The sequence below is a fragment of the Perognathus longimembris genome, chromosome 17, assembly GCF_023159225.1.
Source record: "Perognathus longimembris pacificus isolate PPM17 chromosome 17, ASM2315922v1, whole genome shotgun sequence".
Lineage (NCBI taxonomy): Eukaryota > Metazoa > Chordata > Mammalia > Rodentia > Heteromyidae > Perognathus > Perognathus longimembris.
The window spans coordinates 8,084,955-8,100,615 of NC_063177.1; the positions used below are offsets into that span (position 1 = coordinate 8,084,955).

At 50.7% G+C, this 15,661-nt stretch overlaps 2 protein-coding genes across 5 annotated transcripts in view; one reads left to right on the forward strand and one right to left on the reverse strand.

Moving 5' to 3' along the window:
• Positions 1 to 21: 21 nt before the first annotated feature.
• Inca1 (inhibitor of CDK, cyclin A1 interacting protein 1) lies at positions 22 to 9,992 on the reverse strand. Of its 4 annotated transcripts, none has more exons than XM_048365837.1 (7): positions 9,359 to 9,992; positions 5,585 to 5,672; positions 3,135 to 3,248; positions 2,646 to 2,685; positions 2,199 to 2,392; positions 1,379 to 1,541; positions 22 to 493 (listed from the first exon to the last, which is right to left on the reverse strand). In XM_048365837.1, the coding sequence occupies exons 2-7, from the start codon at positions 5,626 to 5,628 to the stop codon at positions 356 to 358; spliced, it is 693 nt and encodes a 230-aa protein (XP_048221794.1). In that variant the 5' UTR covers positions 5,629 to 5,672; positions 9,359 to 9,992; the 3' UTR covers positions 22 to 355. The 4 variants fall into 4 exon arrangements, with proteins under 4 accessions (XP_048221794.1, XP_048221792.1, XP_048221793.1 ...); XM_048365835.1 differs by lacking the exon at positions 9,359 to 9,992 and adding an exon at positions 7,993 to 8,131; XM_048365836.1 differs by lacking the exon at positions 9,359 to 9,992 and adding an exon at positions 7,815 to 7,977.
• The window catches only part of Kif1c (kinesin family member 1C), a 28,381-nt gene continuing 21,304 nt past the window's right edge, over positions 8,585 to 15,661 (forward strand). Inside the window, exons 1-11 of the mRNA XM_048365827.1 lie at positions 8,585 to 8,789; positions 10,441 to 10,560; positions 10,806 to 10,938; positions 11,332 to 11,408; positions 11,796 to 11,975; positions 12,509 to 12,574; positions 13,374 to 13,552; positions 13,638 to 13,749; positions 14,787 to 14,864; positions 15,020 to 15,085; positions 15,172 to 15,247. Coding sequence (XP_048221784.1) covers positions 10,833 to 10,938; positions 11,332 to 11,408; positions 11,796 to 11,975; positions 12,509 to 12,574; positions 13,374 to 13,552; positions 13,638 to 13,749; positions 14,787 to 14,864; positions 15,020 to 15,085; positions 15,172 to 15,247 — 940 coding nt within the window. The 5' untranslated portion in view covers positions 8,585 to 8,789; positions 10,441 to 10,560; positions 10,806 to 10,832. The remainder of the gene's footprint in view (positions 8,790 to 10,440; positions 10,561 to 10,805; positions 10,939 to 11,331; positions 11,409 to 11,795; positions 11,976 to 12,508; positions 12,575 to 13,373; positions 13,553 to 13,637; positions 13,750 to 14,786; positions 14,865 to 15,019; positions 15,086 to 15,171; positions 15,248 to 15,661) is intronic.

The following is a 15,661-nucleotide window of genomic DNA, read 5'->3' on the forward strand; positions in this document are numbered from 1 at the left end:
GTCGGCCCGGGAGGAGGGTGGGATGGGGCCTGAGGGTCTCGCGGGGAGCGCCGGACCTGGGCTGAACGCTTCGGGCCTCGGGGGCGAGACTGCAGACCGAGGACCCTGCCCACTTCACTGCGGCTGGTCCTTGAGAAGGCGAACGGAGCCCTCCCTCCCCCGCCCTTCACGTCACTGGCTCACACAGAAGGGCTGCACTGGCGTGCTTTAATAATAGAAGGGCCTCGGAGGAAAGCGGGCTGGGGGACTAGCTGTGGACGTGTGGTTTCGATGGGGGCAACGGGGCGATGCTGGTGATGGAACTTGTCATGGGCCATGAGGCAACCCAACCTTCTTGGGTTTGGATGGTTCCTCTCTACTCCTCGGGTTCCATTTCCAGGAGGTTGTAAATGGGGTTCCTTCTGGCTCTAACAGCGCTGCAGGAAAAAGAGCTCAGACTCCCAGAGGCACAGAAACTCCGCTGGCCCAGAGGAGTCCAGGGAGACCAAAGCAGCTGTAGATGAGACAAATTGGAAGAAAAAAAAAAAAAACAGGAAGGAAATATTGGGGAAAAATTAGTTCTCTTCTTGATTTCCTGGTTTCCAGGCTCTTACATTTCTGGTTCTTGCCTATATTATTATTATTATTGTTATTTTGCGTACCAGATCTAGGGCTTGAAAACCCAGGGTATTTGTACTGTCCCTTAGCATTTTCACTCAAGGCTGGTGCTCTACCCCTTGATCCACACCTCCACTTCTGACCTGTTAGTGGTTAATTGGAAATAAGAGTTTCATGGACTTTTCTGCTTGTGTTGACTTTGAACCACGATCCTCAGACTTCAGTCTCCTGAGTAATTAGGGCTACAGACATAAACCACCAGCACCCATCTCCTACTTTATTTATTTAGATTTAGTTTTTAATTGGTTATGGGCCTTCAACTCAGAGCCTGGGCGCTGTCCCTTTTGTGCTCAAGTCCAGCACTCTACCACTTTGAGCCATAGCTCCACTTCCAATTTTCTAGTGGTTTATTAGAGATAAGAATCTCAGGAACTTTTCTGGCTGGCCTGGCTTTGAACTGTGATCCTCAGATCTCAGTCTCCTGATAGGATTACAGGTATGAGCCACTGCCATCTGGCTTCCCTACTTTATTTTTGATTCTCTCACATCTATCCAACCTGACTTTTGGCTTCTTTGGCACACAAGACCAAAGATCCACATCAAGTCTGGACAGAAGGGGAAAACTGGGAGTGAAGAAAGGGGTGACACTGTTCAAAAAGAAATGTCCTCATTATCTGACTTATGAAATGGTAACCCCTCTGTACATCACCTATAATAACAATAAATTTCTTTTAAGATCCACATTGGTTTCTACTACCCAACCAATTCCTGTCCAGCATACCTGGGCCCTGTCAGGATCAACAAAATGGCCTTCCTGTAGAAAGGTTGTCCTCTTCGCCTCCAGATCACAGTTTTCAGTGGTGGCAGGGAATCCACAGCCTTCTGCCTCAAGTGCCAGGGGCTCAGATGCAACTCTGCAGTTGCCCCACTGAGCCTTCTTCAACCTGTAAAGATTTTTAGGAGAGTACTACTTATCTGCAAGTCAGACTGCCTCCTCATTCTTTACCCTTCTGTTTTGAAGTAATTCCTGCTGGGACCTAAGAGTGTTGCCACTTGAATTCCAACTTACCAGTGCCATTTTTCTGCTCCCCCTAGACAGAAGTGTTTGTGGTCTAGCCAGAGGTGACACTTAACTTCCAGTTTTGTGATATACTTTTTTTTTTTTTTTGGCTAGTCCTGGGGCTTGAACTCAGGGCCTGGGCACTGTCCCTGGCTTCCTTTTGCTCAAGGCTAGCACTTTATCACTAGAGCCAAAGCACCATTTTCAGCTTTTTCTGTTTATGTGGCGCCAAGGAATCGAACCCAGGGCTTCGTGCATGCTAGGCAAGCACTCTACCACTAAGCCACAGTCCCAGTCCGTGATATACTTTCTTTCCTCTCTTCATTAATCCAGTTTCTACTCCTTGCAGTTCAAATGGCTTGTTCTCCCTCTCTGTTCCCTGCTTCTTCCGAATTATAAAACTCATGTTTCAATTGCACCAAGCACTGGCTACTTCCCAAACAACATCCAATTCCCTCAAAGCTCTTAACCTTACTGTGTAAAAATCATCCTGCCTTCGAACTGTTTGGCTCCCCAAGCCCTGATGCCGTGCCCCCCTTACTCATTGATGGTTCTCTGGCGCCTCCTCAGGTCCTCCAGGTGATAAGTGACAGCCCTTACTCGGGCTGGGATGCCCCCAGGTCCCTGATTTATTTTCTCCAAATGCAGCCTTCTTCTCTTTCTTCTGCAAAGCATCTCAGGAGGAGGTAGCCCCTCAGGAGAGTATAGGCCAGGCTGGGAGCAACCAGTGGTTCTCTGTGCCAGAAAATGAGAAAAGGGAGCTACAGGGTTTCTTGGGGGAGCTGGGACAGGACTCAGGAGTCAGGGGTAGGTAGTGGGAAGCCCAGTGTGTTCTGGAAACTGTGATGCTAAATTCACATAAGAGAGGGCCTGGTCAGTGCACTGGTTAGGAAATACCAGAGGGAAAGAGAAATAAGGACAGCTGGGGCCAGGAAAACAGTAGATACAATTTCAACAAAGAAGTATAGAAGGGCAGAACTCATCATACCAACTTGGGTGGAATGTACTGTTCCTCCATCCAGTTGGAGCTGTGAAGTATAAAATGGGATTGCAGTCAGGTTCTTCTCTGGTGACCTCTCTTACTACTTGTCTGGCCTTTCGAATGACAATGTCCATCAACCAGTAAAGAGTTATTTCCAGAATAGGGCTACTGCCATAAGGGTTTATGGTAGTTAAAAACTGTACAGGTTCAAGCTAGTTGTCAGTGACTCGTGCCTATAATCCTAGCTACACAGCGGGCTGAGATCTGAAATTTGAAGCCAGCCTAGGCAGATAAATTGGAGAGACTATCTCTAATTAGCCAACAAAAGCCGGGGACTAATGGCATGACTCAAGTGTAGCTTACTGCTAAGAGTGTGAGCTGAGTTTCAGCCCTACTACTGGAGCATTTGTACACACACACACACACACACACAAAGAAAAAGTATAGTCTTACCTTCTCTGCCTCCAGTTATTCCTAATTTTCTCCATTACTCACCTAGACCTTTGGCTAAGGTTCTCCCAAAAGACATCACCATAATGCTGGACCATTGGTTTGAGGCTCTGGGAAGGCAGGCCTAGGGGTGTAGATCGGCTGACCACTTTGGAACATCTAAGATAACAACATAGTAGGCTCACAACTATATTCTTGTGTGACATCATCTACTCACCACTAAGATTCAGGGTCCTAACTTTTCCCTGTCCACTTAAGATGAGGAAGGTGGTAAAACCTCTGATTTGAGTGGAGATTGGAGATGAGATAAAATACGGTATCAGTTTTTGTCAGAGCCTTAGATTTCACTGCATCTCAAACTTCTATATGTCATAGCCAGAGAACATGCTTGGAAAGCAGAGTTGTTAAACAGACTTTTGTGCTGGGTGCTGGTGGCTTATGCCTGTAATCCTAGCTACTCAGGGGGCTGGGATCTGACGAGCAGATTAAAGCCAGCCCAAGCAGGGAGGTTGAGTGAGACTTATCCCCAATTAACCACCCAAAAGCCAGAAGTAGAGTTGTGGCTCAAGTGGTAGAGCAGTAGATTTGAGAAGCTTAGGGAACAGTGCCTAGACTCTGAGCTCAAGCCCCAGGACCAGTACAAAAAAAAAAAAACCAAGAAGAAAAAGACCAGCCAGGCGTTGGCGTCTCATGCCTAAAATTCTACTCAGGAGGCGGAGATCCTCAGATCAAGGTTCAAAGCTAGCCCTCTGCAGAAAAGGCCAGAAGACATTTACCTTCAGTTAGCCACAAAAGCTAGAAGTGGGGGTGTGGCTCTAGTAGTATAGTGCCAGCTTTTTTTTTTTTTTTTCTCTCAAGGTTAGCACTCTGCCACTTGAGCCACAGCGCCACTTCTGGCCGTTTTCTATATATGTGGTACTGGGGAATCGGACCCAGGGCTTCATGTATATGATACAAGCACTCTTGCCACTAGGCCATATTCCCAGTCTTTTTATTGGCCAGTCCTAGCTCTTGTTTCTCAGCCCTTGTTTCTCTTATCTCAAAAGAATTACTGTCCTTGTAGATAGGGTCTGACTACTTCCAAAGCTGCCAGATTGAATGACACCTGCCTTCTTGAGTTCTTAAGTAGAATTGCAGGAACCCTTTATTTCTCCCATCTCTATCTCTCTTTATTTAGATGATCCCACCCACCTCTATGACTTTAAATATCGTCAGTACACTGATACACTTAAATCTCTATTTGCAGCTCTGATTCCTCCTTAAACTCCACCCAACATCTTTTCAGCCTTTCTCATTTAGATGAAAGGCATTTCAAATACTCAGCTACTGGCAACAAAAATCTCATATGTCTTATTTTCAACTTTTACATCATTGAGTGTTGCTAGTTCTATATCTGAAAAATACCCAAAATATGATCACTTTTCACCATTTCCAGTCCTACCATTATATTATGGGTAATCTTTTTCCTGGTCTATTGTAATAATGATCTCCACCTTTCCCTTTCCCCGTTTCTGTTCTCATCTCCTGTCCTCCACAGTCTGTTCTGCATAGATCATTGAGAGTAGTTTTTTAAAATGTGATCATGTGCTAGGCACCAGTGGCTCATTCCTGTAATCCGGGCTACTCAGAATGCTGAGATCTGAGGATCAGGATTCGCCCATGCAAGAAATGTCCATGAGACTTTTATTTTCAATTAACCACTAAAAAGTTAGAGGTGGAGCTGTGGCCCAATTGGTAGAACCACTCAGGAAAGACTCTCATCTCTAATTAAACACTAAAAAACCAAAGTAGAGTTGTGGCTCAAGTGTTAGAGTGCTAGCCTTGAGCAAAAAATGGCTTTGGAGGGCTGGGAATATGGCCTAGTGGCATGAGAGCTTGCCTCATATAAATGAGGCCCTGGGTTCGATTCCCCAGCCCCACATATACAGAAAATGGCCAGAAGTGGCGCTGTGGCTCAAGTGGCAGAGTGCTAGCCTTGAGCAAAAGGAAGCCAGGGACAGTGCTCAGGCCCTGAGTCCAAGGCCCAGGACTGGCAAAAAAAAAAAAAAAAAAAAAAAAGGGCTCTGGAGCAGCACCCAGGCTCTGAAGTGAAGCCCTAGGCCTGGGACATACGGCACATACATACAAAGTCAGACTTTCCTTCCTGCACTGGCTTAGAACCTTGATCCTCAGATCTCAGCCTAGTAAGTACCAGGATTACAGACATGAACCACCAATACCTGACCTTGCTGTTTTCTATTGTTAAGATGAAGTCTTGGGAACTTTTTGCCTGGGCTGGCCTTGAAGTGAGATCTTTCTGATCTCAGCTGGGATTACAGGTATGAGCCATCACATCCAGATTCAAAAGCTATTTGTTGTATGAACTGATGAAGTATCAACCTCTAGAGTTTAGATGTTGAGCTTCCTGTTTCTTATTTCCTACTCAGCTTGAGGAAGAATCCAAGCATACAATATTCCTTCCATCTCATCCTCTCTACCCAGTAAAGAGGACTCACTTTGCAAAAGGCATGAGGTTGTCTCCATCTTCTTGTACCTGCATGACTGGACTGGATTGGGTAGCTGGACTAAATGTCCTCCTTGGTGCTGGGAAGATAATGGAAAATGAGTTATTCATTCATGCAATGGCTATAGAGATGGATGAGACCAGAAACAGATATAGGGACTGGGAAAGAGAATAGGTGGATCCTGAAATAGAAAGAAGACTAATAATTATCTTAAGAGATTTACTAGTGGGGGCTGGGAATATGGCCTAGTGGCAAGAGTGCTTGCCTCATATACATGAAGCCCTAGGTTCAATTCCTCAGCACCACATATATAGAAAACAGCCAGAAGTGGCACTGTGGCTCAAGTGGTAGAGTGCTAGCCTTGAGCAAAAGGAAGCCAGGGACAGTGCTCAGGCCCTGAGTTCAAGCCTCAGAACTTGCAAACAACAACAACAACAACAACAAAAACCCAAACACTGGATAAGCCAGGTACTGGTTGCTCAAGCCTGTAATCCTAGCTACTCAGGAAACTGAGATCTGAGGAGTGTGATTCTAAACCAGCCCAGGCAGGAAAGTCCATGAGGCTCTTACTCCAATTAACCACCAGGAAACTGGAAGTGGTGCTTTGGTTCAAAGTGGTAGAGTACTAGCCTTGAGCAGAAGAGCTCAGGGACAGTGCCTAGGTCCTGAGTTCAAGCCCCATGACAAAAACAAAACAAAAAAACAAACAACAACAACAAAAAACAGTATATAAAGCCAGTCACTGCCAGGTACCAGTGGCTTACACCTGTAATCCTAGCTATTCAGGAGTCTGAGATCTGAGGATCATAGTTCAAACTCAGTGTGGGAAAGAAACTCTATAAGACTCTTATCTCCAATTAACCACCAGAAAACCGGAAGTGGGACTGTGGATCAAGTGGTAGAGTGCTAGCCTTGATCTGAAGAGCTCAAGGACAGTGCCCAAGTGTGCACGCACATGTGTGTGCACCCCCCCCCCAATTCCAGCTGTCAGGAGACAAAGGCAGGAGAAGCACACGTACAAGGCCAGCCTGGGCTACACACTGAGACACTATCTCAACAAAAGAAAAATAAAAATGAGTTTGGTGGTGGCTCAAACCTATAATCCTAGCTACTCCAGAGGCTAAGATATGAGGATTGGGTCCAAAGTCAATCTGGGCAGGAAAGTCTATGAGATTTGTCTCTAACACTGTAAGAGCTGGAAGTGGAGGTTTTGTTCAAGTGGTAGAGCAACCATCCTTGAGTAAAAAAGCCAAGTGAGAGTGTAGGCCCTTGAGTTCAAGCCTGATACTAAATAAACAAACAAATAAATAAAAAGGAGGACTGGGAATTCACCCTCTGCTCTCACTAATATCTCTTCTCTCTCTCTCTCTCTCTCTCTCTCTCTCTCTCTCTCTCTCTCTCTCTCTCTCTCTTCCTTGCTTCTTTCTGCTTCTAAATAAACTTGCCCTCCTTAAATACTAGATTAAAGGCTGGAGTGGTATATAGCTGAGTAGTAGAGAACGTGCCTAGCATGTACACCTCTCTGGGTTTTATTCCCAGGATAAGCCTCCCTCCTCCCCACCCACCCTCCAAAGACACACACAAAAAGCAACAAATACTAGATAAGTGAGTACATAATAAGCTGCTGCACAAAGGACAAAAAAGCAAATGGAAAATCTGAGTTCAACAAACTTTGAGGTTATCCAAGGCATGGGCTAGTTATGGAATGTTACAGGGGTAAGAAATGGAGAGAGGAAGTTGGGCTGGTAGGGATGAAGTTGGGCTGAAAGTGTCAAGTGAAGTCTAAATTGGATGTCTTGAGCTAGAGCGACTCAGTAGGGCTCAGGGAGTTGGGAGTTTAAGGGGATTTACACCTTACACAGTTGGGCCTAAGCGGTGGCTGAGGTCTCCTGGGCTAAGGCTTCAGGAAACCAGATAGGATGCTCAATAGCAGACAAAGGGGCAGCCAAGGTCTTGGTGGCAATTGAGGCCCGAGTGGGTTGATGAAGACCTACGGGGCAGGCTGGGGCTGGGGTAGACTGGAGCCCAGGGCCAGCCCTGAGGGGGTGACTCGAGCCTGAAGCCGGTACAAGACCCTTGGCAGGTGGACTGGGCCCTGGCAGACCTGCGGGAGCGGCCAAGCTGAGGACGTAACTACGGACCCACGGGAGTCCCTGCGGCCCCGAGGTGATGGGCCGTGCTTGGTAGGGGACAGTGGAGGGTTCGGGGCTACCCCCCCAACCCCACCCCCGCTGGCTCTGGAGCGGTCGTCACGCAGAAGAAGGGCAGTTACGGCCTGGCCTGTGGTAGCATCCGGGCCTGAGGTGGCGGCCGGGGCGCCAGGCACTGTGGACCTTGAGGACCGGGAAGGTACCGAGTGCCGGCCCGTCGGCTCGGTCCCCAACATTTTCTCCGGGCACCTGGGGCAGAAGCTTGGCGAATTCTAGAACGACTGGCAGGGCGGGAAGAATCAGCTAGGAGGCGACCCAGGCGGAGGGAGGAGCCGACTGGCCGCTCGCCGGGGGGCGGGGCCTTCCAGACCCCGACCGGTGGCCCCGCCCCCGGAGCGCGACCCCGACAGCGACGACGTGCGCGGGCCCGACGCCAGACCTCCCTCCTGGGCTTGTCACTACTCGAGTGGGCTTCTTTAGCGCCTGGACCCTCCGAAGTCCCGGCGTCCTGCTTGCCTTCCAATGTCCACAACTTAATCCCCAGCTCCCGGTCCGGTGGGCCCACAGTCTGAGTGCATTGCCCCTTTAACACGGGTAGCCAGGGTAGCTTCGGGATCCTTCCCGGGGCCGCGCGTCCCCGCCGCCCTCACGCCCGTCCGCGCGCGCGTCCCCGCCGCCCTCACGCCCGTCCGCGCGCGCGTCCCCGCCGCCCTCACGCCCGTCCGCGCGCGCGTCCCCGCCGCCCTCACGCCCGTCCGCGCGCGCCCCCGCTCCCCCTCACGCCCGTCCGCGCGCGCCCACGCCCTCACGCCGGTCCCCCGCCCCGCGCTCCCGCCCCAGCTCGCGCTGCCCGGGCGGGCGCCGGCCGCTGGCCCCGCTACTGCTGCCGCCCCCGGGGCGCTTCACGGCCACCCGCCGCCCGGGGACCCGGCGAGGGGGCGGGGGCAGCCCCGAGCCGGTCCCGGGACCGGCTCCGCTCCGGTCTCACGCGCTCCCCACAAAGTGTGCGCCCCGCCGAGCTGCTCCGGGAGCCCCGCCGCTGCGAGGTGAGAGCCGGGAAGGAGAGGGCGGACGGGGCGGGGGGGGTGGGGTGGGGAGCTGAGGAATGCGCGGGCGGCGGGGCGCGGAGCCGGGGTCCCGCCGGCCGGGTCCGGAGACGGGAGCAAGTGCTGTTTGTCCCGCGGAGGCGCAGAGCGGTGCCAGGCCCCGGGCAGCCGTCGGCCGGCTGGACCTGGAGACCGGTCCTCATGGCGCCCGGACAGGCGGGGGGGGGGGGGTGCTGTGGGGAAAGGTGCTGGGTGGGCAAGGTGCAGGTGACCCAAGGCCCCCTCTCGGGTCAGTCGTCCCCACCCAGCCTGGGGTTCCTCCCTGCTACCTTCTGTGCCCTTAAAGCCGCACGGGCAGACCCTTGCACCTCGTCCCCATTGCCTTCCCCCACTGTCCCCTAGCCGTGCCACCCTATTTCCCATTTTATTAGCTGCAGAACTATCACCATTGCCCTTCTCTTCCCGCCAGTGGCCTCTCCCTTCGCCAGGGTCTAATGGGGGTCATTGCTGTTCTTCCTGAACCAGTCTCTGATTTTGGCTACTCCCTTCCTGTCCCGGGACAGACCAACCCCCTTTTCCCCTCCCGTGTTCTGTTTAGGAAGAAGGCTGGTATGACCGAGGTTGGAGGTCCTTTGGGGCCTGGCATCCCTGGACCTTTTCCATAGTCCTCCTCCTGCCGTCTCTGGGTGTGGGCAGCCCAGAGTCTCCTTCCTGGGTGTGGGTACCCGATTACCCACATTCCTGGGCTCCAGCCTGGCACCTTCCCCTGGGCAGTGGACGCCATAGTATTAGCCCCAGGCTTGGGGGTGGGACCAGCTTGCTTCCTTTCCCTTCCCTTCTCATTCATGCCTCCCCATTGAGACACAGGTATTCCAGGTCCTTCAGAGCAGCGGAGCTCTGGGGTTTGGTATACAGGATGACCCCACCCTCCCCTGTTCATTGTCCTAGATCCTGAGGAGGAAGTACTGGGGGCTGGGCAAGGGGCTTGGGGCCCACAAGATCGGCCCTGTGGATCCCAGTCCCAGCCCTTGAACTTTGCCATTAGTCCTCCCTGCCCCACAAGTAGTGGAGCTTGTGTGGGTTGTAGGTGGGAAGAGGGTTCTATTTCTCCTTTGCTTATCCTATTGAGGAATTATAGGTTAGGTTTATATTTGGGATTTTCTCTTTTTTCATCTCTTTTCCCTTTGGACTCAGAACACCCCATCCTGCTCTTTCATCATTTCTGAGTATTGACACCCTCCTTGTCTTTCTTTTTCCTTCTCCCATTCCTTCCTTCACAGCATGACCTCAATCTTGTCTTTTTGTCTTATTTTTCTCAATTTCTTGGTGTCTGTGACTTTCTGTCCCTCCTTTCCACCCTCTCACCACCCTCATGCCTGCCCATGTATATCTTTCTCTGAATTGTCCTCTATCCAGCTTCCCTCTCCCTTTTTCTCCCTTCCCATCTGAATGTCCCGTACATTTGTGGATAACAAGGAATAAAAATATCACTATCCTTGCCCTTGGATTCACATTGTGTTCAGAGGGACAGTTATCTTTACCTTTCCTAACGTTCCCCCACCCCTTACCTTCTAAATACAGAACTCCAGGCAGGTCTCTGGGGACACAGGTGCTTCCTAACCACTCCCTCTCTCCCCTTTCCCTCCACCAGGGTTTCCCCTACAGACCCTGCTGTGTGGCCAGGCCCCAAGTGTAGGATGGGGCTTCCCCTTCAAGGGCCGGTGGCAGCCAGAACTGATACAGCCCCCTTGGTCTGGAGCCAGGACGCCAGGTAACTGAGTGATGGCTCAGGTCACTGTGAGCTGGGATAGGGCTGGGAAGAGGGGCAGGAATAGTTTTGGAAGCCCTTTAAGACAGTGACATTTGGGAGGAAGGCTGGGGAACAGGAATTTAGTCCTTGAAGGGCTGGGTAGCTGGCTGGGCAGGGGAATGGAGCGACAGTTTCAAGGAGAAACTGGGAGGCATTGTCTCTGTCCTGCCAGTGCCTCTGACCACCTCTCTTTTTCTGTCCTTTAGTTGAGGAGGGCAGGAGTGTCTGGAACTATGGCTGGTGCCTCTGTGAAAGTGGCAGTGAGGGTTCGGCCCTTCAATGCCCGTGAAACCAGCCAGGATGCCAAGTGTGTGGTCAGCATGCAGGGCAACACCACCTGTGAGTGTGTCCCAGGGGCCTGGCTGGGCACAAGTGGGGAAGGCCAGTCCTGTTGGGCTGAACCAGGAGGAGGGTTATGCTAGGCCCAGAGCAGGTGCTAGTTGTAAGGGTGGGGGTAGGGCAGGCTGGCCTTTCCATGTTCCTGTCCCTGGGAGGGGGAATGTTGGCTGTCAGCCCTCCATTGCCCAATCCAGGGAAGCAGCTCAGTGGGGGCGGGTCCTAGGAAGCCAAAATTAGCTTGGTGCTAGAGGGGGTGGGGCATACTGAAAGGGGGGAGAGAATGAGCTAGGACAGAGATGGGTAGCTGGATCCCAGGGGCTTGTAGGGGAGTGGGCAGAGGTTGGGAATACCTGACCTTGACTTTCCCTCCTTTACCCTCTCCTGTCCCCTCAGCCATCATTAATCCCAAACAGAACAAGGATGCCCCCAAAAGCTTCACTTTCGACTATTCCTATTGGTCACACACTTCGGTGAGTTTGTTGGGCTGGGAGTAGTAGGTTAGGTTATGGTAGACAGAGGATTTAGGTGCCAGAGAAGGGAGTAATTCTTGGAAATAGAACCTCCAGGAGATTGGTTGGGATTGGATTGTGAAGATGAGAATGCCTGGGCGGGGTAGATAGTACCATTAGGTTGTGATTGTGACTGAGAAAGAAAGGGAAGAGACTCGGGATAATTAGGACCAGCAAGGGCTGGATATGATCCTCAAGGTGATTAGGTTGATAATGACAGTGGAGGGTATGAAACACACAGGTCCTTTGGGTAATCATCGATGATGGAGCAGGACTCTTGCACTATAGAAACAAAGAACAAGATCATCCAGAGCTCTTGCTGTTCTTTTCTGTTCCTGGTTTGCCTAGGCGGAGGACCCGCAGTTTGCATCTCAGCAGCAGGTGTATCGAGACATTGGGGAAGAGATGCTGCTTCATGCCTTTGAAGGCTACAATGTCTGCATCTTTGCCTATGGACAGACGGGAGCTGGGAAGTCCTACACCATGATGGGGCGGCAGGAGCCAGGGCAGCAGGGCATTGTGCCTCAGGTACATGCTGGGGACTTGGTTGGTAGTCAGGAGAGGACCATCTTCAGTTGAGTTGCTCCACAGAGGAGGAAGGACAGGGCTCTAATGATTATGAGTAGGGACTTGGCTGAGGTTGTTAGTGATTAGGGATATGGTGGAATGTAGGGATTGAAACCTGGTGTGCATTCTTGGAGAAGGAAGCATTATTTCCACCAGAGACAGTGAAGCTCCATGAAAAGACTCACAGCTTTGGTATCAGAGAACACTTTTTGTAGACCCTAGTTTTACCACATACTACTGTTTTTCTTTGTTTTGTAGTTATTGTGAGTATAATTTCCCTATGGACTTCTGTATCACAGGTAAGGTATTAGCTATAGACAGATCTAGTTTGGAAAACTGAGTTGTCCATAATTTTCCCAGGCCAAGCAGCATCCTGGGGAGCAGAACTTCTGGCTTGTGACATTTCTCTCAGGCTATGGAAAGGATTAAACCTGGGACAGGGCCTGGCCCTACAAGGGTGTCCTAAAAAGGAGCTTTTCTATGTCCCCCTCTAGCTTTGCGAGGACCTCTTCTCTCGTGTTAATGAGAACCAGAGTGCCCAGCTCTCGTTTTCTGTGGAGGTAAGCTGTGGTCTTGGTGGAGCACAGGGAAGGAGCCCTGTGTCTCTGGGCAGAAGCTAGAATGATCAAGACTGAAGACAAAGCTGGGAATGTGGCTCAGTGGTAGAGTGTCTAGCATGCATGAAGCCCTGGGTTCGATTCCTCAATATTACGTAAACAGAAAAAACTGGAAATGTGGGCTGGGAATATGGCCTAGTGGCAAGAGTGCTTGCCTCGTATACATGAGGCCCTGGGTTCGATTCCTCAGCACCACATATACAGAAAATAGCCAGAAGTGGCGCTGTGGCTCAAGTGGCAGAGTGCTAGCCTTGAGCAAAAAAGAAGCCAGGGACGGTGCTCAGGCCCTGAGTTCACGGCCTAGGACTGGCCAAAAAAAAAACCAAAAAACAAAACTGGAAATGGTGCTGTGGCTCAAGTGGTAAAGTGCTAGCTTTGAGCAAAAAGAAGCTCAGGGACAGTGCTCAGGCCCAGAGTTCAAACCCTAGGACTGGCCAAAAAAAAGACTGAAGGCAGTCTTGGGAGTCAGTCTAACATCTAGTTTTGGGCTCTGCCTGTGACTATGTGTGACTTTGGGCAGTGATTTCAGGCTGAAGCTCCCGAATGTGTACATCTAGATGCTAATGATTCAGACCCACCCTCTAGGTTGGTGGGAGGATCTGTGAGACATCACAGTCAGGGGCTTAGCACCAAGCCTGGTATGCATGCTCTGCAGTTACCTGGGTCCTTGTGGTGGAGTTAGGTGAGGTGTGCTGGCAGTGCCACCATTGTCTTTGTCACTTTATTTGCTTCCTTCATTCAGGTGAGCTATATGGAAATCTATTGTGAGCGGGTACGAGACCTTTTGAACCCTAAGAGTCGGGGTTCTCTCCGGGTCCGGGAGCACCCCATCCTGGGCCCTTATGTGCAGGACCTGTCTAAGCTGGCTGTGACCTCATATGCAGACATTGCTGACCTCATGGACTGTGGAAATAAGGCTCGGTAAGACCAGCTGACATAGTAGAAGGGAAGGAGGCAGGGCTGGGAAGGTGAGGGGCAGGACTGTGACTGCTCCTTTTTCCACCAGGACTGTGGCTGCTACCAACATGAATGAGACCAGCAGCCGTTCCCATGCTGTCTTCACCATCGTCTTCACACAGCGCTCTCATGACCAGCTCACTGGACTGGACTCAGAGAAGGTGAGGATCTCTCCAGAATGAGGACAGTGATGTGATAGAAGGGGCTTGGGCTGTCCTTCCTCTTCAGCTTGGGTCTTCCACAGCCCTCTTTAACCTCCCCATCATGTTAGTGTATTACAACTGCTGTTTGTCCTCACCAGACTTCTCAGCAGGGGGCTGGGGGTATGGCCTAGTGGCAAGAGTGCTTGTCTCATATACATGAGGCCCTGGGTTCAATTCCCCAGCACCACATATACAGAAAAAACGGCCAGAAGTGGCGCTGTGGCTCAAGTGGCAGAGTGCTAGCCTTGAGCAAAAAAAAGAAGCCAGGGACAGTGCTCAGGCCCTGAGTCCAAGCCCCAGGACTGGCCAAAAATAAAAATTAAAAAAAATTGAACCACAGACTTCTCAGCAGGACTCTGGTCCCACTGGGTCCCTGGTCTTGGCACACAGTAGACCTATAAATATTTGTAAATGAATAAGTAACCAGCTCCTCACTGTTGTCTACATACTCTGTTTCCTCCTATCTTTTCTTTTCTTTTTTCTTTCTCCTTCTTCCCTCCCGCTTCCCCCCCTTCCTCCCTCCCTCTTTCCCTTTCTTTCTTTCTTTCTTTCTTTCTTTCTTTCTTTCTTTCTTTCTTTCTTTCTTTCTTACTTTCTTTCTTTCTGTCTTTCTTTCTTTCTTTCTTCTGGTCCTGGGGCTTGAACTCAGGTCTTGGGCACTGTCCCTGAACTTTTTTGCTCAATGCTAGCACTGTACCACTTGAGCCACAGCTCCACTTCTGGCTTTTTTAGTAAATAATTGGAGGTAAGAGTCTTACAGACTTACCTGCCTGGGCTGACTTTGAACCATGATCCTCAGATATTAGCCTCCTGAGTAGCTAGGATTACAGGTGTGAGCCACCAGTGCCCAGCCCTTCTATCATTTTTATTTGTCCTCTCTTAGGATTTCTCTAGCCCTTGCTATCACTCAGATTTCTGCTGGCTGCTTCTCTGATTTGTTTTCCCATCCTGCAATCACTGTCTAGTCACCTACTTCCTCTTTCCTATGAGCCTAGGTCAGTAAAATCAGTTTGGTGGACCTTGCTGGGAGTGAGCGGGCTGACTCCTCAGGAGCCCGGGGCATGCGTCTGAAGGTGAGGATGCTTTGGAAGTATAGGTTTGGGGAAGTTTCAAAGGTTGAGTGGGAGGATCATTGATCACCATCCAGGACTCTTGTGGTAAAGGGAAGGGGAAATAGAACTGATTGGGAGAGGAAGGTCTCACCCATACATTCCTCATCCTTTGCCAGGAAGGTGCCAACATTAATAAGTCCCTGACTACTCTAGGGAAGGTGATTTCGGCCCTTGCAGATATGGTAAGTTTTGAGGGTTGGGGAGAGCCTTAAGGGTTCAAGAAACCAGGCATTGGCCCATTCTGATTGCCTTTCCTTGTCCCCACCAGCAATCAAAGAAGAGGAAGTCGGATTTTATCCCTTACAGGGACTCTGTGCTCACTTGGCTGCTCAAGGAGAATTTGGGTGAGTGGTTTCTCTTCCCTCTCTACTGACTCTGGCACCCCTGTGATAACATCTGATAAATCTTCTTGCCACCCCTAGAATCCCAAATCTAGTCAGGGTTGTCCCACTGTCTTTCCCTCTAACCTAGGAAATGCCCTTTGAAGGTTTCCTATGCTGGGATCAAGGCCACAGCCTGCCAAGCCAAGGGCCTCACTGACCTGCCTCCCATGACTCTCCCTGACCTCACACCCACTGACGACTTCAGCCTCCTCCCATGGTCTGTGACTGTCCCACAGATTCCTGACGTATCCCTGACCTCACTCTTTTCCACACCAGACTTTATGGTTTGCACCACAACTCTTGGCTTCCTCTACCTCATACTGTGACCCTTGCCTGCTCACTGAACTTCCCCCCACTTGGCCTCATGACCCAGTG

Bases quoted from the DNA above. Each gene is read 5' to 3' on its own strand.
- Inca1 (XM_048365837.1), bottom strand. From the start codon at position 5,628: ATGCAGGTACAAGAAGATGGAGACAACCTCATGCCTTTTGCAAA. The intron at 3,249-5,584 runs GTGAGTCCTCTT...TTGTTATCTTAG, and splicing joins AACCTCATGCCTTTTGCAAA to ATGTTCCAAAGTGGTCAGCC. The intron at 2,393-2,645 runs GTATGATGAGTT...TTTCTGGCACAG, and splicing joins AGTACATTCCACCCAAGTTG to AGAACCACTGGTTGCTCCCA.